This window comes from Rhineura floridana, chromosome 5, assembly GCF_030035675.1.
Source record: "Rhineura floridana isolate rRhiFlo1 chromosome 5, rRhiFlo1.hap2, whole genome shotgun sequence".
Taxonomy (NCBI): domain Eukaryota; kingdom Metazoa; phylum Chordata; class Lepidosauria; order Squamata; family Rhineuridae; genus Rhineura; species Rhineura floridana.
The window spans coordinates 173,071,225-173,094,526 of NC_084484.1; the positions used below are offsets into that span (position 1 = coordinate 173,071,225).

General features: G+C 44.9%; 1 protein-coding gene across 1 annotated transcript in view; it reads left to right on the forward strand.

Annotated features, from left to right (window-relative positions):
- The window catches only part of CTSC (cathepsin C), a 47,978-nt gene extending 25,157 nt beyond the window's left edge, over positions 1-22,821 (forward strand). Inside the window, exons 4-7 of the mRNA XM_061628882.1 lie at positions 545-700; positions 6,769-6,884; positions 14,213-14,344; positions 20,935-22,821. Coding sequence (XP_061484866.1) covers positions 545-700; positions 6,769-6,884; positions 14,213-14,344; positions 20,935-21,437 — 907 coding nt within the window. The 3' untranslated portion in view covers positions 21,438-22,821. The remainder of the gene's footprint in view (positions 1-544; positions 701-6,768; positions 6,885-14,212; positions 14,345-20,934) is intronic.
- Positions 22,822-23,302: the final 481 nt, after the last annotated feature.

Sequence of the window (23,302 nt, forward strand, 5' to 3'; positions counted from 1 at the left end):
CTGTTTTAAAACAGGAGTTACATGAGTCCAAAATGGACTTAGAGCTCTTTGATTAAGCGGTTTATAAATCTTCTAAATAAATTAAATAAATGTACAGAGCAGTATTCAACGAACTTGTCCCTTGAGCGCAAGGATTACCTCTATGGGACTCTCCCCTCTCCTTTCCCTGTGCATTCCCCATGCCTTCCTCAAATCTGCTCCAGAGGGTTGGGGGAACCCCTAGAACAGATTTAGGGGGGAAGAGGGGACAACCAAGTCCTGTTGTGCTGGCAGTAATCCTTGCACTTACAGGACTTAGCGCTACATTGGATGCCATTGCTGTTCTCCCTGCCTCTATCAACATGTAGACTGGAAACTCTGTGGGGCAGGGATTTCAGCTCTAAATGTCAGTCTCTAAAGCACTACCTACGATTGTTGATGGCCAAGTTGTGGTGGTGGTGTCAGGGCAAGTTGGATTGTTGTCATAATAAATGACTTAGGCAAAGCAACTTGTAGCCTTTGCAAGGCTTTCCTACTGCATGTGCCCTTTGTATCTCAACTGCAGATTCCTGCAGAAGCCTTACGTGACCAACTTCGACTTTGTAAAAGCAATCAACGCCGTTCAGAAATCGTGGATTGCAACAACCTACAAGGAATATGAAGAGCTCACCCTAGAAGATCTAGCTCGGAGAGCAGGCGGCTTAAATCCCAGGATTCCAAGGTAAATTGCTGTTGACACGTTGGCCTAGTCTTCACCAAGGGAACTACAGTATAAACCTGTGGCTGTCTTGTGCTGCTTCAAACTTCTCGTCATGTTGAACATCCTCTGTTCAAAGGTGTGTTGATGGCCACAGGCTTAGGTCCCGTCTCCTCTATACATTCAGAGCACTGTTCTACCACTTTAAGCAGTCATCACTTCCCCTCAAAACTGTAGTTTAAGGGAGAAGGAGTTAGGAGATTCCCTATTCCCCTCACAGAGCTACAATTTCCAGAATTCCCTGGGAAGAGGAGTTGATTGTGTAGATATGAAATGAAAATGGACTGCCTTCAAGTTGATCCCGAATTATGGTGACCCTATGAATAGGGATTTCATGGCAAGCGGTATTCAGAGGGGGTTTACCATTGCCTCCCTCTGAGGCTAGTCCTCTCCAGCTGGCTAGGGCCTGCTCAGCTTGCCACAGCTGCACAAGCCAGCCCCTTCCTTGTCCGCATCTGCCAGCTGGGGGCAACTGGGCTCCTTGGGACTATGCAGCTTGCCCACGGCTGCACAGGTGGTAGGGCACGTAACCCCTGAGCCACTCGCTGTGGGGGTGATCTTTAGCTGGCCCATGACACCCAGGAGACACAAGTGGGGATCTGAACTCACAGACTTTGGACTCCCAGCCAGGCTCGGTTCCCATAACTGTGGTCTGTGGACCACCAGTGCTCCAGGAGCATGTTAGTTTTTAATTGTCTTTTTAGTGTTTCTTTTGTTTCTCATATTCTATTTTACTGTATTACAATTTGCATTCCGCAGAGTTCAAATAGCAACACAATAATTTAAAAGAAGCAGTTAAGGATCGCACAGCGGGGTGAATTACAATTGCTACAACAGGCAGAAAAATCAGTAAGTGGCCCGCCGTCAGCAATTTTGAAGTGGTCCACGGGGGAAATGAAATGTTGGGGACCACTGCCACAGCTCCCTCTGGTTTTGCACCTCTCTCTTGGTTTCCTGGTGCTGCTGCCTCTATATCGTAACCTGTGTCAGGGCTAGCCACCTTGGACGCTCCACTCCCACTAGCCAGCACATGCAAGGGTCAGGGATGATGGGAATTGAAGTCCAGCAACATCTGGAGGTGGCACATGGTCTGTCCCTCATCTCTGCCACAGCTTTAGCACTGGGGTGCTTATGTCAGCAAGTAAATTGCACGTTGCATCATAGACTTGGAGCACTGATTGAAGAACTGCAACTTCCTTGGGGAAACAGCAGTGCACAGCAAGGCTTGTCAACCACAAAATGTATCTGCTGTTGGATGGTGTATTTTAGCCTGAGGTGTGGAGGGATGGGGTAGCAGTAAGCAGGCAAACCTCAGTCAGCACTAACTCATTAAACGTTGTTATGGGGGGGTGTTTGTTATCCTCCCTGTAGCAGCCGCTTCATGGTGTGTTGGGGTTCTTCAGCCACCGCAACTGGTTCATTAAATATAATTTGGGTCCTTCGCTGTCCGCAGTTGAATTGCATCCACCGCCAAAGGGAATTTTAGGGTGAAGTGTAGAGAGGTCCAGAATCGACATGCTATTAAGCGCTCGAACATAATGCAAAAAAGCAGCATGTGGGCCCGGCATCATGATAACTACAGGGTGTTTTCCCTGGTTCTGCTCTCTGGCCTTGGAGATGGATGTGTTTGAGAGAACTGTTGCACGCAAGTAGCAATATCCCTCTGTGTGAGTTTGCTGTGACTTTTATTTTTTTGCATGCCATGATAAGATATTTCTATGCCCAGGATCTGAATGCCTGCTGCAGAAGGTTTTCTCCTGGCTTTCCAACAGCATTCAGTGACTGATTCAATATGACTGTGTTGAAAGCAGGTGTCACGGAGCCAGTGCTGCTCTGCCTAGCCTGCTGCCCTCGCCAAGACCTCCTCCGGGTGCCTACTCCGAGGGAAGCTCGGAGGATGGCAACAACGGAGAGGGCCTTCTCAGTGGTAGCCCCCAAATTATGAAATGATTATTTTCACGAGGTGCGCCTGGTGCCAACGCTGTTACCTTTCGGCGCCAGGTCAAGATTTTCCTCTTTTCCCAGGCATTTTTTAACAACATTTGAATAGCGTGTGTGTTAACTTGCCTACCTGGACAGGGATAACCTGGTTTCAGTTGTCCATGCTCTGGTAACCTCCAAGTTAGATTACTCCAATGCAGTCTACGTGGGGCTGCCTTTGAAGATGGTTCGGAAACTGCAGCTTGTGCAAAATGCAGCGGCCAGATGGGTAACACGGACCAGACGGTTCGAACATATAAAACTGATTCTGGCCCGCTTGCATTGGCTGCCTGTATGTTTCCGAGCTCAATTCAAGGTGCTGGTTTTAACCTATAAAGCCTTACATGGCTTGGGACCACAATACCTGATGGAACGCCTCTCCCGACACAAACCCACCCGTACACTACACTCAACATTCAAGGCCCTCCTCCGGGTGCCTCCTCCGCGGGAAGCTGCTCTGCCTAGCCTGCTGCCCTCGCCAAGACCTCCTCCGGGTGCCTACGAGGGAAGCTTGGAGGATGGCAACAAGGGAGAGGGCCTTCTCAGTGGTGGCCCCCAAATTATGGAATGTTTTTATTGACGAGGTGTGCCTGGCGCCATCACGGTTATCTTGTCGGCGCTAGGTCAAGACTTTCCTCTTCTCCCAGGCATTTTTAACAGCATTTGAATAGCATGTGTTTTAACTTGCCTATTGGTTTTTATGGGTTTTAATTTGGTATGGTTTAAATTTGTATACTTGTTTTTAATCGTGGTAAAGCGCCTAGAGAGCTTTGGCTATGAAACGGTATATAAATGCAATAAATAAATAAATAAATAAATAGACTCTGAGCAAGCTGATGATCAGATTTGTTATCTGCCAACTTTGCAAAAACATCTTTATTCCATACTGAAGAGAAAATGCTGCATAATTAATTAACTCTGGAACAGCTTACCTGAGGAGATACGCCTGGCGCCTGCGGTACTTTCTGTTAGGCGCCAGGTTAAGACCTGGCTATACTCCCAGGCATTTTAATGTTTTTACGTTTAATTTTGTTAGTTAACTTGCTGCTATGTGTTATTGATTTTATTATATTATTGTATTTTAATCCAGTTTTGTACACCGCCCAGAGAGCTACTAGCTATGGGTGGTCTAGAGATGAAACAAAATAAATAAATAAATAAATAAATAAATAAATGCTTTCATACCATTCTAGATAGTTTTCACACCATGAGAACCCCCCTGGCTGGATCAGACCATAAGGCTACCTAGCCCCAAATCCTGTTTTCCATAGTGACCAACCGGATGACTCTGAGAAGTCACTAAGGCCACATTCACACTGTACATTTGTTCCACTATTATTCCACTTTAAACAGTCATGGTTTCCCCCAAAGAATCCTGGGAAGTGTAGTTTTTGAAGGGTGCTGAGAGTTGCTAGGAGACCCCTATTCCCCTCACACAGCTACAATTCCCCAAGTAGTTTAACAGTCAGTCCTTATTCCCAGAGAACTCTGGGAATTGCCGGCCTGTAAGGGGACTATGGCTTTCCTAACAACTCTCAGTATTCTTCACAAACTACACTTCCCACCATTTTTTGAGGGAAACCATGACTGTTTAAAATGGAATAATAATGGAATAAATGTACAGTGTGAATGTGGCCTCTGCAGGGCATGAAGGCATCAGCCCTTTTCTGCTGCTGTTTCCTGATGGCTGGGAATTGGTGTGCTGCCTTTGAATCGGAATATTTCTTCACACAGCACATAGGATCATAAGCTGCCTTGTGCTGAGTCAGAGCACTGGTCCATCTAGCTCACTATTGTCTGCACTGACTGGCAGCAATGGCTCTTCAGGTTTTCAGACAGGATTATTGCCCGGCCTTACTTAGAGATGCCGTCGAGGATTGAACCTGGGACCTTCTCTGTGCAAAGCAGAGGCTCTGCCACTGAGCTGTGGCCCCTCCCCATAGTTAAACTATGGCATTTGCTCTCGCAAGATGTAGTGATGGCCACCAACTTGGATGAAACTATCACCAGCTACTAACCTTCACCAGCTGCCGCCCTGGGCTCCTGCGGAGAGGAAGGGCAGGATATAAATAGTGTTCCGGCTCAGGACTTCATGGCCTCAATGATCATCATGCAGCTGTCTCAAGTTGTCACTGGCCCGACGCATAGGGCAGGGCACACCCTCGACTTGGTTTTTGCTCCAGATGGAAGAAGGGGTGGTCTGGAGATGGAGGGGGTGGATGTTACCCCATTGTCATGGTCAGACCACTTCCTGGTGAAGTTTAGACTTACAGCTCCGAACCTCCCCTGCAGGGGTGGTGGAGAGATTAAGATGGTCCGCCCCTGGAGACTAATGGAATCCACAGGATTCCTGAATGCCCTGGGGGAGTTCCCAGTAGATGGAGCAGGTGACCCTGTTGAAGCCCTTGTCACGCTGTGGAACAGCGAGGCGCATAGGCTCTTGACATGGTTGCCCCTGAGTACCCTCTCTGGCATTGTGGAGCCCAGTTTGCACCTTGGTACACCAGTGAGCTAAGGGCAATGAAACCGGCTGGATGACGTCTAGAGAGCAAGTTGCGAAAGACGTGCTGTGAAGCTGATTGGGCATGAGTAAAACATCATAACCATGCCTACTGTGTGGCGGTGAGGGTGGCGAAGAAAGCCCACTTCTCTGCCTCCATTTCATCCTCAAGTAGCCAGTGGAGCTTTTCCACGTTGTCAGGGGTCTGTTGACATCAACTCCAGGAAATGGAGTTTTAGACCCTTCAGAGGCCCACTGAGAATTGTTTGCAAGGCACTTGGAGAGTAAGGTTGCCCACCTCCGCAGCAATCTTGATGCCCCATCCACATCTACTGTAGTCCCCGATGAGGTGTCCAGTGCAATGTTGGGAACGGTTTCAGGTGATGCGGCCTCATGACGTAGACAAGGTGATTGCGTTGATGCAGCCAGCAACGTGTCCTCTTGACCCTTGCCCTTCTTGGCTTATTAAAGCTTGCCAAGGGGGTTTGACCGAGTGGATCCAGGGTGTGGTCAATGCATCATTGTGGGAGGGAGTGGTTCCAGGCGCCGTGAAGGAGGCAGTGACCCGACCAATCCTGAAAAAGCCCACCCTGGACCCATTGGTCTGCAACAATTACCGACTGGTCGCAAATACCCCTTTTTTAGGGAAGGTGATTAAGAGGGTTGTGGCACAGCAATTGCAAGTACTCTTGGATGAACCAGATTATCTTGACCCATTCCAGCCTAAGTTCAGGCCTGGTTATGGGACTGAATTGGCCTTGGTCGCCCTGATGGATGACTTTTATCGGGAGAAGGACAGGGGGAGTGCAACCCTGATATTCTTACTTGATTTCTCAGCGGCTTTTGATACCATTGACCATGGTATCCTTCTGGGCTGACTTGATGAGATGGGTATTGGAGGCACTGTTTTATAGTGGTTCTGATCCTATCTCCAAGGTCATTTTCAGAGAATAGCATTGTTCTTTGGATCATATGCTTAATAACAGCTTATTCTCATTATTCTTTTTATTATTAGGAGAGCCCTGTTGCCCTCGCTGAACTACAATTCGCAAGGTTCCCTGAAAAGAGGGATTGATAAACCACTTTGGGGATTGTAGCTCTGTGAAGGGAATGTGGTCTCCTCGCAACTCCTAGCACCCTTCTCAAAATACACGTCCCAGGATTCTTTGGGGGAAGCCATGACTGTTTAAAGTGGTATGATACTGGTTTAAATGTAAGGCGCAGATGTGACTATGATCAGAGTTCAGGGATGCATTTGAGCTGTGAATCAAATCCAGTGGCTGTGGCCTGGGGAGACTTTGAGGGCCGTACAAAGAGGCCTGGGGGATCTGTATTCAGCCGCTGGGCCTCAGGTTCTCTACCCCTGCCAGAAAGGTAGTCTGTGCTCCTTGTTATGTTTAAAATTGGTGAAAATATACATAAGGAAGACATGGAGGAAGGCTGTATGAAGATTGCAGCTTTCAGTTTGTGTTCGAACTGTATCTTTTGTCTGATGGCGGAAATTCCAGTGTCAAGCCACGTGGGTCGTTTTTGTTTTGTCTTGTCCTTGTAGGCCAAACCCTGCCCCTCTGACTGCAGAAGTAATCAAAGAAGTTTCCAGTCTGCCTAAATCTTGGGACTGGAGGAACGTGAATGGAGTTAATTATGTCAGCTCAGTTCGAAACCAAGGTAGGATATGCTCTTCCCACACCCATGTTGTTGAAATGATCTACACAGCATAGCAACTCTATAAAAAAAGTACACAGTTTTGGGGTCCTCTTTTTGGGATGCGCATGTATATATTAAACGTGGATCTGGGCTCTTTCTGGGAAGAAGGGTGGGATATAAATTTAATAAATGATAAATAAAATAAATCTGCAGCTCTCTGGCTTGGATGAGCATTTGCTTTGCACACAGAAGGTCCCAGGTTCAATCCCTGATATAGCTAAGTAGGGCTGGGGCTGTACCTTGTCTGATAACCCTAGGGAGCTGCTGCCAGTGTAGACAATATTGAGCCCACTAGATGAATAGGCTGAGTCTGTATCAGGCTGCTTCCTATGTTCCTATATATGTGAAAGCACCTTAGACAGATCCTGTAAAGTTCGGACTAAAACCTGGAGTGGATTCACTGCCCCTTTGACACTGGAGTGACCAGTCTCCACTGATCAGGGTGGGGCTTAAAAGTACAGCCCCACTGCCAACTAAACACCACAGCTGTGCCCTACACATCAGTAATGCATGAACAAGGTTCTGGTCCATGGGTTGATCTGGAAAATGCGTAAGAGGAGGGATGGAAGCGTTCAGTCTCCCTCCATTTTCTAGCAGGCCAGTCAGACATAATGAGGTAAAGGAACTTGGAGGTTTTCAACAGATGGCACCACTTCCCCCCCCCTAATCTACTAAATTTATTATAGTTTGGTCTGTGACCTTGAAATCAATGGAGAACTTCTCCAGCAACGGAAAAAAGATCAGATCCTCGATGGGTTGCGGCCTAGGAATCTGAGTGGGGAAGGCTTGTAGTTCAGTGACAGAGCGCCTGCTTTGCACACAAAAGGTCCCAAGTCCAGTCCTTAGCATCTCCAGGTAGGGCTGGGAATGTCTCCAGTCCAAAAACCTGGGGAACTACTGTCAGTCAGTGTAGACCAGCCTTTCCCAACCAGTGTGCCTCCAGATGTTGTTGGACCACAACTCCCATCTTTCCTGACCATTGGCAATGCTGGCTGAGGCTGATGGGAGTTGTGGTCCAACAATATCTGGAGGCACACTGTTTGGGAAAGGCTGGTGTAGACAGTACTGAGCTAGATAGGTGGACCAACGGCGTGACTTGGTGAAAGGCAGGAGTCGGACCTAGTATAACACTCTAATCCGGAACTGGTGGTCTCCAGATGTTGCTGGACTCAAACTTCCATAGCTCCCATCAGCCCCAGCAAGCATGATCAATGGTGAGGGATGATGGGAGTTGTGGTCCAACAACATCTAGAGAGCACCATGTTGGCTACCTCTGGAGTGGAGAGTCTCTGTGGCAGGGCAGCGAGTGGCTGCTAGGGATGGAGGAGCAATTCAATTCAGTTTGCATTTAAAGGTGAACGTGCCTAATGCACATTTTCCAAAAGAATACAAGGACTGAAATATGGATTTTGAAATTCACTCTTCTCTGAATTTTGCAACACAGTTCTCCAGCCCAAGTAGTGTGTGCAAAAATGCATATACTAGGGTAAAGTGTCCATAGAAATGCATACGTTGGTGAAAATAACATACAAAAAGGGAACTTGCCTTGCAAAAATTGTGCATATTAGGCAAAATTGCATCCAAGTATGTGTATATTAGGAGAAATTCAGACTAATGTGCTGGTGAATTTTCATGAGGGCTTTAATTGCAAGCTGGTGTGGAAATGAGGGGGAGCTGAATTTAAGATTGGAGAAATGAGCAGCTGAAATGAATAGATCCATCTATCCCAGTGGCTGCGGACACAAGGACTTAACCAGGCAATTGGGCTAGTCTGTCTAAGAATCCTATAAACATTACAGCCCCTATGTAGAGCTGTCACTGTTTCTGAAGGCCTCTGTGCTGAGGCTGGAAGGTTGGAGCCTGATGTTGTGCTTTCTGCCATGGTGTCTCTCTTGGGATATGTATCTGCCCAGTCTGATACGTTGTCATTTTCTGGATGCTTATTAGTAGTGGAACAGAAACTCAGTAACAGATTATTTCACTAATTGTTTCTGATGGCACAGTATCATGCTGCTTTTAGCCAGTGATGCGTTGAACTGTTTTATGCCACCTTCAAGTTTTAATTGTGCCACCTTCAAGTCTTATTATTGATCAAAGGTATAGTTCTATTTTTTTTTACCAATTATAATTAAACGAGCAGATTGGTTAGGCTTAAATCCCGCCCCGCCCTGGTCAGTGTCGTTTCCAACAGTTTTGGCTGTTAGAATATCCGAAAGTCCTATCCAAAAGACCTCCCTCCCTGTCATTTTTAACAGTATTGGCTGATGTTCTTGAAGAAGTCCTAAGATCGCAATGGTTATGAAAATGATAAGAAAAACATTCAGTGGTGTCTGGATGCCTTGGACGTCTTATGGCATCAGGTGATTGGCAGGTGAAAAGGCAACCGGGATGGGCCAAGAGGGACTTTTGAAGCACTGGAGACCAGCTTGGGGACCCTGTCATCTGATGTCATTGTCATGCCAGGTGGCTGACAGGGGAGATCATAGCTCAGTGGGATGCAGAAGGTCCCAGGTTCAATCCCTGGCATCTCTAGGTAGGGCTGGGAAAGACCCGTATCTGGCTGAAACCTTGGAGAGCCACTGCTAGTCAATGTAGACAATACTGAACTTAGATGGTCTGGCTTGAGTATAAAGCAGCTTTCTATCTTCTGTGTTCACCTGTCAGATTTGGCCTGTAGGGGAGATAGGTTCTCCACCCATGATTTTCAATATCCCATTTTTTCAGACTATTAGTTATCTCCCAAAGTGGTTCACATCATTTTAAAGAGAGAGAGAGAGAGAGAGGGAGAGAGAGGGAGAGAGAGAGAGAGAGAGAGAGAGACCCTGCCTTCAGGCTTACAAACTAAAAAGACAAGCCACCCAAGGGAATGGGGACAGAGGAGGAAGATCACTTCCTCAAGGCCCAGTCAAAGCAATGAGCTGTTAAGAGGGCCTGGTTGATCTTCCTTTGCTGGTGTTCTTACTTGAATAGCAATTGGTGGCTCTTGTTCCTTTGGCCGATGGATGGGGCCTGGCTGTCTTTCCCTCTTGCTGGCTTCTCTACTCCCTGGGCAACAGGCAGCTGTAGCTGAGAGCTCTTCCGGGCAAGCTCTTCTCTCTACAGCTGCTCTGGCTGATGGATGAGGCCAGACTGGTCTTCCCCCTTGCTTGGAGGTTCTTCCTGGGAGTCAGAGGGGTGCAGCCTTCCACTGGGCACATGATCCCCTGACAGGTGACAGAGGCCAGTGTGGGCTTCACTTGCAGCTCTGCAATCCCTGGCGTGAATAGAGCTTTCACCAGAACAAGGCAGTTCTTAGGATCGGTTTGCTCTGTTGAGACAGAGACCTTATTTGGGAACTCCTTTTCCCATAATTCATACAGGGTTGGAGAATCTGCTGGACAATAAAGCTGGTTGAAAAGAGCAGAGACTTCCTAAACCATCCACTTCAAAAAGTTCTTTCTGCCTTTTAATCAGTCTTTATGGTTTTAGTAGTTGTTGGTTTTGGCCGTGGAGTGAGCAGGCTCTAATGCAATTTAAACCGGGTTGCAATTTAATTTGTGAGGAACATTGAAAGCTGCTGCTTTTAGAAATTAACTTAGATTGCCACTGATAACTCTTCTTGTTGTTGTTTTTTACACGTAAATGCCAATATTGCCTAGTTAGTAAATGAATCTACCACCATACTGAATACCTAATTAATTTTGTTGATAGGAGGAAAAAGGTATCATTGTAGGATTGCATCGCTTGCCTCCAGTGCAGCGCTAAGTAACTCGTTCTGTTAGTGCAAGGATTTATACTTGCCCAACAGAAATTCCCCTCTTTCCTCCCCCCAGATTTTCTGGGTTTCCCCCAGATTTCTCACAGATTTGGTGAGGAGGGTGTGGGATGCACACAGGGACAAGAGAAGGGGGAAAGTTCCATTGCACATGCTTAAATCCTTGCACTAATGGAAAGGGCGCATGGGATACCGCTCTATGGCTGCATTCAGACAGCAGTTTATTCTGTTTTCCCAACGTTTCCTTCCCTGATAATTTCCATATTTTATTTGATCTTTCACACAACATAAAAGCAACTTCTGGAAATCTAGCAGAATATCGTGGAAGTTTAGAGCTCATTTCTGTGTTAATTGCTTCCAGAAAAAAAACTTGCAACCCCATTAACCCAGAAAATTGTGGGAGTGAAGTGATGAAATGTGGGGTGGTGTACCAGCATACAGTCCTTTCCCACTGTTTCATGGGGGAATCTTGGGGGAACAGAAACACACATGTGCAGAAAGGGTGGGGGAGTAGCATCATGTCCAATGATGTTCATTGTTGTGTCACACCACACCCATTGGTGTGAAATGTATTGCAACATGGAGGTTTATCGGTCAAAAAGCCACAGTTCCATAACTGGTACTTCAAAGTGAAAAGAATGTTAGAAATTGGGACGGAAGCACAACCATTATAATCAGTAACACTAACACAATAAACGCCATGTCTGAATGCAGCCTATATCTCTGCAAAAAGAATTGTTGCAATTTGACCAACTCTACTATTCTGTAATTCTATGTCCTGAAGACTCAACTTTTTTGGGGTACTTGCCTATAGTCGTGCTTACAAAAAAAATCCCACAAAAACACCTCTAAATGAGAAAAAAAGCAGTTCAGGTGTACTTGAAACAGAGCCAACCCCCCTCCTAACTTTTCACCTTGGGGTGGGGGAGCGGAGGGAAGCAACTGCTCTATAGTTATACTGCGAAAGCAGGAATGTTAGAATAAAAACTAAGTGGATGAATGCTTTTCTGTAATAAAACTTTCTTCTTGGCCACCCACATCCGCTTTGACACCCCAAGAGGTGGCTTTGCTTCTTAATGCCTCTCCCAAGATCCATAATGCTCTTTTCTTTCATATCTGTGGGCAAAGTACTCTGAATACATCTCAAGTGAGAAAGAGGTAGAATTAAGCGGCCTCCAGCCAGCAGGCTGCCTGCCGCCTTGTTCCACTGCAATGCTATGTACTCTTATCATAAAATCCTCCTTAAATTCCAAGAAACTCTGATGCCCAGTGAGGAGGAACTGTGTGTGTGCGTGCTCCCCCCCCCCTTGTTGCTAAGCAGTTGGAGGATGAAGGGTTTTATGCACCTCTGAAAAGTTGTGTTATAGTGCAAGCTCCTTAGGAGTTTGTTGGGGTTGGGGAAGAGGGGAAAAAAAGTTCCTGTAGAGTAAATGATGTTTACTCTGTAGAGTTGATGTAAGCATTAAAATTAAACCTTTCCAGAATTAGCCATCATGCACACTGACTGGCAAGGCATCTACACAGCCACCAGCATGAAGCTACATATAAATCTGTTGTATCCTAAATCAGACTGCTGGTCCATCTAGATTGGTTGGATTATCTAGGTCAGAGATGGAGAATCTCAGGCCGAGGAGGAAATGTGACCCTTGAAGCCTGTGTATCAGGCCCTCAGGGCTATCTCTTCCACTCCCCAGGCCATGCCCCTTTTCACACCCTCTGTGAGTGTTTTTGTCGGGCTGGAATGCGCCCTTGGGCTCTCGTGCTTGTCTGGATAGAGAGTTGTGCGCGCTTTGCAACTTTGTTGTTGTTGTGTGCCTTCAAGTCGATTTTGACTTATGAATCGGCGACCTCCAATAGCATCCGTTATAAACCACCCTGTTCAGATCTTGCAAGTTCAGGTCCGTGGCTTCCTTTATGGAATCAATCCATCTCTTGTTTGGCCTTCCTCTTTATTTATTTATTTATTACATTTATACCCCGCCTTTCTTTCACCATGGAACCCAAGGCGGCATACGTGTTCCCAGGCGGTCTCCCATCCAGGCACTGACCAAACCCAAACCTGCTTAGCTTCAGCAAGGTGGTGGTCTCGTGTGCCTTCAGACCATAGCCTGGGGCTTTCTGCTGTAGTTTGTTAAAGTAACATTTATTATTATTATTTATTACATTTGTATACCGCTCCGTAGCCAAAGCTCTCTGGATGGTTTACAACAATGTTGTAAAACATTAGAAACAAATATACAAATTTAAAAACACTTAAAAAAAACAATAATTCATAAACACATGCTAAAATGCCTGGGAGAAGAGGGAAGTCTTGACCTGGCACCAGAAAGATAACAGTGATGGTGCCAGGCGGACCTCATCAGGGAGATCATTCCATAGTTTACATTCATTTCTTTGCCTTCTTGCTTCCCTGGGTGGGAGGATAAAGAGAGGTGTCTGTAGAAACAGGCCTAATGTACAACGGTAACATTTGCATTTGTTGCTCTACCCAGTTTTGCTTCTGGCCCAGCACCCGGCCACTGGTATGTGCCCCTTCCGGAAGATTGTCCAGAAGGGGACGTGGCCCTCTGGCTGAAAAAAGTTCCCCAATCCCTGATTTAGGTTCATTGGACCATCTAGGCTAGGATGGTCTCCTGACTGGCAGTATTTCTCCCCGGGCAGCCCTGCTGAAGTGGAGATTCTGTGGATTCAACTAGGGATGTCACCACCCGCTTCATCTCCTGGATGCGTGAAGGATTAATGGAAAGCATTCAGTCCATCATCAGCTGAACTAAGGGATATAGTTGGGATCCTGGGGCTATTAGGATGTGGGGACCAGCGTGCTTTTCTTTGTAAGGTGAAATGGCAAGGCAGCAGCTTAAATTGAAAATGATCAGATAGGGTGTACGAGATTGCACAGGCTTGGCTTGGCTTTCCACCTAAGGCTGCCGTCCCATCATATTAGGACTCTTGTGTCCCCAGCTCTTGAAAATTGAGAAACGCTATTCCTCTGCCACCTTTTAAATTCTGGGGGGGGGGTGAAATTTGGAAGGACTTTTCACTCTTGCCCCTCAACAGGTTTAGTACGTGTTGGAAATGCCTGATTGTAGAGGCACTTGCTCACTGTGTGCCTGCATGACCCACTGCTTTGGATGAGCCTCCCAACTGGTGCTGACTTGTGCAGAGATGCAACGGCCAGACTCCTTCAAGGATGGGTAGGCATTCTGTGCCTCCATGAGCCACTATTAGTCGACAGCAAAATTGCCTGTTTCCAGCACAGAAGTGGATTGGAAGTTGGTGAGCCTGGAGCAGCTAATCATGCAGAGGTGTGTTGGGCAGCCTCCTCTTGCGGGAGTAATAGGGTATTTTGAGCTAGCAGAAAGGCCTCGAATGATTTATTTCCTTCATTTTTCATGGGATGAGATCCTGTACCAGTTTTCTCCATTTGTGCAATTGTGTACTGGCCCACAGCTGGGGGTGGGGGGTGGGGGTGTTGCTGGTCTAGGATACGCCCAGTGGGTTGGCTGGTTTTAACGGGCTCTCTTGCTTTCCTCAGCATCCTGTGGCAGTTGCTATGCCTTTGCTTCAATGGGCATGCTGGAAGCCAGGATTCGTATCCTCACCAACAATTCACAGACTCCAACGCTGAGCCCACAGCAGGTTGTTTCCTGCAGCGAGTACTCTCAAGGTAAGCAACGGGGCAAAATTAAAAAAAAAAAAACAAGAGCCAAAGGCCCAACAAGATGCGCTCTCCCCATTTGTGCCAAGTCACAGTCAAAGGGCTCTTTATCCTCCCCTCCCCAGTCTTAACCTTCTATCCACAGTGACAAAGGTTCTGCTGGAATTCTCCCCTTTATGTATCTCAGTGGCTCAGGGGAGGGGTTGCATCAGTGATAGTGCATCTACTTTGCATGCAGAAGGTCCCCAGCATCTCCAGGTAGGGCTGGAAGAGAACGGCTGTTCAGAATTGACCATCAAAGTTTAGAAACATTGACTTTGATTTTAGCTTATTAAGCCCAGATAGGTTAGAGCCTTTTGGTTGCCCATGCAGCCGCCTCACTTCAGCAAGCAAAGTCTTCCATTAGCCGTAGTTTCCTGTTCATCTGAGGCAGGGGACTATGGTTTCCAGCTTCAGCACAAGCCAGCGAAGTAAGCCATGATTTATTTTGGGAAGGGCTGGAGCTCAGTGGTAGAGCATCCACGTTGCATCCAAAAGGTTCCAGGTTCAGCCCCCAGCATCTGCAGGCAGGGCTGGGAAAGAGTCCTGCCTAGAAAGGCACTGCCAGTCAGTGTAGACGATACTGAGGTAGATAGACCTATGGTCTGGTTCAGAAGAGGGCAGCTTCCTATGTCCATCTCCATTTTGTCTGGGTCTCATCTTGTCTTTATTTATTTAGATTCTTTACCTGCCCTTCAACATTGTGCATGTGTGTGTGCGTGTGCGTGCGTGTGTGCCTTCAAGTCAATTACGACTTATGGCAACCCTCTGAATCAACAACCTCCAGTAGCATCTGTTGTAAACCATCCTGTTCAGATCTTGTAAGTTCAGGTCTGTGGCTTCCTTTGTGGAATCAATTCATCTCTTGTTTGGTCTTCCTCTTTTTCTACTCCTTTCTGTTTTCCCCAGCATTATGGTCTTTTCTAGTGAATCCTGGCTTCCCATTATGTGTCCAAAGTATGATAACCTCAGTTTCATCATTCTAGCTTCTAGTGACAGTTCTAGTTTAATTTGTTCTAACACCCAGTTATTGGTCTTTTTCGTGGTCCATGGTATCTACAAAATCTCCAATACCACATTTCAAAAGAGTTGATTTTTCTCTTGTCCACTTTTTCACTGTCCAACTTTCTCATCCATACACAGAGATCGGGAATACCATGGTCTGAATGATCCTGACTTTAGTGTTCAGTGATACATCTTTGCATTTGAGGACCTTCTCTCATAGCTGCCCTCCCCAGTCCTAGCCTTTTTCTGATTTCTTGACTATTGTCTCCATTTGGGTTAATGACTGTGCCAAGGTATTGATAATCCTTGACAAGTTCAGTGTCCTCATTATCAACTTTGAAGTTACATAAATTTTCTGTTGTCATTAATCTTCTTTACGTTCAGCTGTAGTTCTGCTTCTGTGCTTTCCTCTTTAACCTTTATGAGCATTCATTTCAGATCATTACTGGTTTCTGCTAGTAGTATCGTATTGTCTGCATATCATAAATTATTGATATTTCTCCCTCCAATTTTCACACCATCTTGGTCCAATCCCATTTTCTGTATGATATGTTCTGCGTATAGATTAAACAAATAGGGTGATAAAATACACCCCTGTCTCACACCCTTTCCGATTGGGAACCAATCGGTTTCTCCATATTCTGTCCTTACAGCAGCCTCTTGTCCAGAGTATAGTTTGCACATCAGGACAATCAGATGCTGTGGCACCCCCATTTCTTTTAAAGCATCTCATAGTTTTTCATGAACTACACAATCAAAGGCTGTAATCTATCAAGTGCAGGGTGATTTCCTTCTGAAATTCCTTGGTCCATTCCCTTATCCAGCGTATGTTTGCGATATGATCTCTGGTGCCTCTTCCCTTTCTAAATCCAGCTTGGACATCTGGCATTTCTCACTCCAGATATGGTCAGAGCCTTTGTTGTAGAATCTTGAGCATTACTTTACTTGCATGGGGTATTAAGGCAATAGTTCGATACACAGTCTGCTTTGCTTTTTAATATGTTTTTAAACCTTTTTTAAAGATGTCTTCAAAGCTTTTTTAAAAATGTTTTTAAAGTTGTTTTGTTTTAATGTGTTTTAAAGTCTGTTTTTATGATGTTTTAAAGTGTTTTTAGTGCTTTTGTTTGCTGCCCTGGGCTCCTGCTGGGAGGAAGGGCAGGATTTAAATCAAAATAATAAATAAATTACTGAATTCCCTGGGATCCCCTTTCTTTGGAATTGGAATGTATATTGAATGCTTCCAGCCTGTGGGCCATTGTTTTATTTTCCATATTTGTTGACCAATATTTGGACAGATTCAGTCTCAGTAAGTCATAGCAACTCAATTGGTATACCATCTATTCCTGGTGATTTGTTTTTAAGCGCAGCTTTCATCTCACATTCTAAGGTGAGTTACAGCAATCAAATGCACAGTTATACAGCAAATAAAGCAGTTACAACCATGAAACAAGAAAAGTGTAAAAACAATTAAAGACAGTTTCAGATATAAAAGAACAATTAAAATAATTTGCGTACAGGTACAGTCTGGAATAAAGATCTCCACTTAAAAGGCTGGCTGAAAGGGGAAGATCTTGCATAAAATGCAAAGCGCTATTGCACTCTTTGTTGCCTTTCACACTGGGAAAGAAAGGGTTAAAGAACCCTTTTGCTGCATCTCAGCATGCAGAAAAGTGACCGAGGTGCATAACTTGTCATCCTTGGGTGCTGGATTTGGCCCCAAGGACCACCAGCTGTTGATCCCTACAGTAAAACCTCAGAGATGCAAATTAGCAGGCCATCCCACTGTTTTCTTCACAGGGCAGCCTTTCCCGTCCAGGTGCTTTCCAGATGGTTTTGGACTCCAACTCCCATCAGGCCTAGGCAGCACACACTACACTGGAGCTGATGGGAGTTTTAGTTGAAATCATCCAGAAGGCACCAGGTTGAGAGAGACTGGCACAGAGCATCTTAGGTAAAGTGCCTCTAAAGGTGCTTTAGAGCAGTACGACAATGGAACCAATGACGTAGGGAAGCGGTGGGCTCTCCAACACTGGAGGCTTTCAAGAGGCAGCTGGACAGGTACTTCAAATTTGGATTCCTACATTAAGTAGGGGGTTGGCCACTCTGGCCTTCTAGGCACCTTCCAGCTCTACTGTTCTATGATTCCTGCTTGCCAGAAGAGTAGATCAGAAACATCCAGAGGTGGCATTTTCCTGCTATAACCCAAAAGATGGTTAAGTGCAGCTATTTTATGATCAAATGGAAGCGTTAAGTACGTCTTTCTGCAATAAAAGTGCAAACCTCTCTAGCTATTGTCTGATTGTGGGAAGGATGAGTCTTCCTTATTTTTCTTTTTGTCATGCATTTGGATGATTAGAACATTAGGAAGCATTGCAAAAGGCTCTGTCATTCAAGGATGTCGCTGGCAGGTCTTTCTGCTAGGGGTATGAATAGGGGTATAAAATTTTTATGAAAGTTTTTGGTGGTATGGAAGAAGTGGGTGTCATAATAGGAATTGGGAGGTGGGGTGAGTAACAGGCAGAGCATCTAGAGCCCAGAAGGGCAAAGGGGGCAAAACGTCAGTTTCCAAGGTACTTTAGAGATCTACTGTGCCAAAAACAATTTGTTTAAGATTGGCAACATTGCTTGATATAGCTATGATCTTTTGCCCTCTGTCTTAAGGATGTTTATTTATTCATGAAACATTATTAGCTATTCTTGCACTCACAAGCAATCAGAGAGGTTAATCTGGATTTGAATTTGCACCCCAAGGACCACAGACTCAAGAATGTAATTGAAATTCACTAACAGGCAAAGAACCCTTGTGGTTTAAGAACGTACCTATAGCCAACAGGTATTTCTATCAAACCTTTAAAAAGCAGGGAAATTGGACAGCTATAGTGAATGCACCAAGGGAGCAGGAGACCCGACCTCCTGTCTGAGATATTGTACTGCCATACAAATTTGTCAAAACACAAACACAATTTGGGTTGATCTCTCACAGTCCTTGCTGTGTAGCTTGGAAGAATTTGGTAACGTACCTCTGAGCATATGGTGAAGGGTGGCCACACCTGCCATCTCCAAAGATGGAGAATTGCATTTTTGTATTGTTTGTAGGAGAGCCAGTGTGGTGTAGTGGTTAAGGTGTTGGACTATGACCTGGGAGACCAGGGTTCAAATCCCCACATAGCCATGAAGCTCACTGGGTGACCTTGGGCCAGTCACTGCCTCTCAGCCTCATGAAAACCCTATTCATAGTGTCGCCATAAGTTGGAAACAACTTGAAGATAGTACATTTACATTTTTGTTTGCTTCTTTCCTGTGTTACTATTGTTTCTGCAGAGATCTAACCTAGAAAATTATATTTCTTTCATTATTCAAACTGGACACAGATTTCGACGATGAATGATGAAAAGGAAAACATTGTGAACAGTATATTGTTTTTCAGGGTTTCCCCCACCTTTTTATTATACAGCTGGCACATGTAGTTTCTCACCCAAATTTAAACCAAAGCTGTCACATCCACACCAGATCTTTTTTCACTTTAGACAACCATGTTATTGGCACCTGTTGACACCTATTCCCCTCACAGAGGGGACTGACTGTTAGACCACTCTGGCCACTGGACCTCTGTCAGGGGAATAGGAGTCTCCTAACAACTCTCAGCACCCTTCACAAACTACACTTTCCAGGATTCTTTGGGGGAAGCCATGACTGTCTAAAGTGAAATAAAGGTCTGGTGTGGGTGTGGCCCCGATTAGCCAAGCCAAACAGCTGTGAGTCTGGCTTTTAGAACACTGACAGATGGTTTTGAGTATGCCCGACATTATAATAAACATCAATGTTAAATTTCTTAAATTAATTAAAACTCAGCCAGGCATTTTTTTTAACTTTTAAACTGCAGAAGATGAAGGTCAGAGTATGGGGCAAAGTCAGTAATAGGATTACAGGTACTCTGTGAACATGGCTGATTTTTAATTAATTTCAATAAATTATGAAACCATTGATAGAAAACAGTCCAACAGGGATCTGGATTTTTTTCTCTTGTTTTACACTTTTAAATCTCGATTCTCTCTGACAGTTGTGTTTATCGCCTTGAACACTTAAGGGGTTGTTAAGCAAGTGTTTCTGAGTTCAGGACTATGAGTTTTGTAAGGTTTTGTTTTGAAATGATCTTGCAGGAAGCATCAGAATGGCATGGGGGGTATTTTCAATTTAACATTGCGGAATGTGAAAAATCCATGCTGGCTATAGTATACAGCCACTCTCGTGGCTGTATAATGACTTGGCAAACTGGTTTACTCAATTCCCATACAGGAACCATAAAGTAACTATGTAAACTGCATAAATAAACACTCTAAAAGAAATGATAGAATATAATTGATGAACTACCAACAAGAGCAACTTGAATTATATTCTTAAACTTGCATCTCCCTACTAAAATTCCCTCCAGCCTGTCTTTTTAATTGTACACCAACATGATATTTTTTTAATGAGCTGGTGGCTTGTTTTATTTATTTATTAAAATATTTATAAAGCATCTTGGACCATGCTGCATTTCCTAGCCATTTAAAACAGCCTGACATTTTAGAATAAAGTTCATATCTGCCCATCCAATGCAGTGGGTCAACGGATCGTTTCCTCTACAGCGGAGCTAAGAGCAAGAGACCAATGAGAAGTGAAAGGAGATGAACTATAATAGAAGGGCTGCTTTGTACACCCAGGGTGTGCATCTCTAAATGAGCACATGGTATATTTTGTATATGTGGAAGAACTGGCTTTAGTTGTTTCAGTATATGAACACTAGGAATGCTGGAGAATTCCATCGGAAACAGAAACAGGAATGGAAACCCACACAATTCACATGCCCGTCTCATGTCAGGAACGAAAATCATGCAAGCACTTATGAGCAGTATTTGCTGTTGTTTTTTAGTCTGTAAATGTTACATAAATTATGTCATTTTCTGCACTGTTTTGATGTTTCCCTTCTGGTGAAATGCATTGAAATTAATTATGTAATTAACATAAGTTTTGACCATAGCAGGTAGTGACACGAAGAACGTAGGCTTTAGGAGAACTGGAACCGTAGCAGAATGGAAACAGCGCAGATTGCAACAAACCCAGGACTAGGCAGATATTGCTGCCTCCTTACATCCCTAAGAATGCTTAGGTGTATATGCAGTACCATTCATATGCACATAGTTGCCTCGTAGAAGTGAAGAACACAAGCCAGGCAACGGGAACGACAATTGCACGGCACCTTAGAGTTACATGGCCAACATAGAAAGGTTTCTATTCCGAGTAAATTGCAATGGTGGGAGCCACACAAGCTGAGATGAGGACAGAGTGTGGAAAATGTGGGTAAATGCATGTACCCAAGGCTTGATTGGTGATGCCCTGCCATTCTAGGATTTGTATGATGACATCTCTCCATTGCCACAACCTCTTCGGAGGCAAAAAAAGGCAAGATAAAAATAATGAATAAGTACCCATCATAGTAAGAAGAAAACCCCCAGAGACTTCAAGTTACATGGTTAACCTTCTGTTTTCTTGTTTCTGTTTTGTGTTTTTTTCAGGTTGTGATGGAGGATTCCCTTACCTCATTGCTGGAAAATATGTTCAGGATTTTGGTGTGGTTGAGGAGGCCTGCTTCCCTTATACAGCCACCGATTCCCCTTGCACTTTCAAGCACAACTGTTACCACTACTACACCTCTGACTACCGCTATGTCGGGGGGTTCTATGGCGGATGCAATGAAGCTCTGATGAAACTTGAACTTGTTAAACGTGGGCCAATGGCTGTTGCTTTTGAGGTATATGGTGACTTCCTGCATTACGGAGGGGGGATCTACCACCACACAGGGCTGATGGATCGTTTCAATCCTTTTGAACTGACCAACCATGCTGTCTTACTTGTGGGTTATGGCACCGATCCGGGTACTGGCGAGCAGTTCTGGATAGTGAAGAACAGCTGGGGAACCTCCTGGGGAGAGGATGGTTATTTCAGGATCCGTAGAGGCGCTGACGAATGTGCAATAGAGAGCATAGCCATGGCTTCCACACCTATCCCCAAAATGTAGCTGCAATATAACTTCAACAGGGTCAATCCTAAAAATGCCACAGATTATGGTGGACTTTCCTGCAGTTGCTTTTGAAGCTTTAAAAGAATGAACTTTAATGAAGAAATTTAATGGGCTACTGCTGGGACGAAGGGCGGGATATAAATAAAATAATTATAATAATGAAAGCATTCAGCCATTGTAGTGTCTGGCATGGAGTAGTGAATGAAGACAGCCTCCCCCAGCCTGGTGCCCTCCAGATGTTTTGTACTACAGCTCCCATCATCACTATCATTGGCCGTGCTGTCTGGGGCTGATGGGAGTTCTAGTCCAAAACATCCGGAGGGCACCAAGTTAGGGGACATGGGATTAAGACCAGGTAGAGTTCAAATAGCTAGTCGACCAGGAAGTTTGTAAGGTAGATCTTTCCCAACCACTATCCCTCAACTTTGGATATCATGCTAAATCAGACTTAATTACGGCTTTGTGTGATTGGCTGGCTAGAAAGAATTGGGAACCATGTTTTGGAGGAGGTTTGCAAAGCTATGGTCTTGCATGGTATCCGAGATGGCAGTGGTGGTGGAGAAAACAGCAGTTATAACTGCTCTACCTTTGGCAGTCAATATATCATGAAGGAGAAGTTTTGAACATAAGGAAAATGGAATTCAGACATGCAGAATGATATGCCAGTCCATTTGGAAGGTCAAACCATGGTTTGAACTGAGCTTAACTTTTAGCCCTGGGATGGGGAGCCTCCAAATGTTGTAAGATGGCCATCAGCCCCAGCCAGTATGCCCAATGGTCAGAGAAAGGAGCCTAGCACCTGGAGGGCCACAGGAGTCCCATCCTTTTTAGCCTAACCTAACAGGGTTGTTTTGGATAAAAGGGATAATCCCATCGTAGAACAACAGTGAAATACCAGGGGGGAAAGCAAGTTTGTTGTTTACAATCTAGCTGCAAATTGTCCAAGTTACAATGTATGATAACTATGGATATTCAACATACTATTTCCCATCATTTTCTCCTCTAAATTGGACAATCTTTCTGTACTTGCCTTTTGCCTGTAATATTTGTTACTGCTATAATTTCATTTTTTTTAAAATTACTGTGCCTTACAGGGAAAATGAAGAAATGTGTAAGTAGAAGATAATGTGATTACTGCAATATGATTGTACTGTGATTTTCTTCTTCTTTTTTTTAAAAAAAGGGGGGGATCTCTCCATCCTTTTTGGTGCAGCAAAGAAGGAAAACCTGATATGTGACCTCTCCTGAATGTCAGTGTTCATCTGACATTCATTTTTAATGATGGCCTTTTATTCTGCAAGTGCCTTGCTTCATTTTTATGGTTCTCAATTTTGTATGCGATTCTGAAATAAAGAAAAGTGCCTCTTTTTTTCTGTGGGAACTCTGTAGCCCAAGCTGTCTTGCTGCTTCTCTCAAAACTGAATGGGATGTTGGAGAGACCTGCATCTTCCATCAGACTTGTTGCTTTTGGTGGGATCCGCTGCATCTCTGTGGCTGTAAGAACTGCCTTGCTAGATCAGAGCAAAGGTCCATCCAGTTCAGCTCTCTGCCTCCTAATGAAGGCCAGGCCAATGACCCTGGGGAAACTTGCAAGTAAAGTGATAGAAATTGTCATTCATTAGGGTTTTTCCCCCAGCATCTGACAATCAGTGGTATTTTGCCTCTGACCAGTGATGTTGGTGAAGTGTGAAAATAATGGGCTTCCGATATACAATTTCATTGCTTTAGGAGGCAGAAGCCTTACATTTACACCTGAATGATCACCAGCTGGCCAGGCGACTGCTCAGAGCTTGATTACCTTAACCTCAGGTAGGGGAAACCTTTGGCCCTCTAGATTTTGCTGAACTACAGCTCCCATTAGC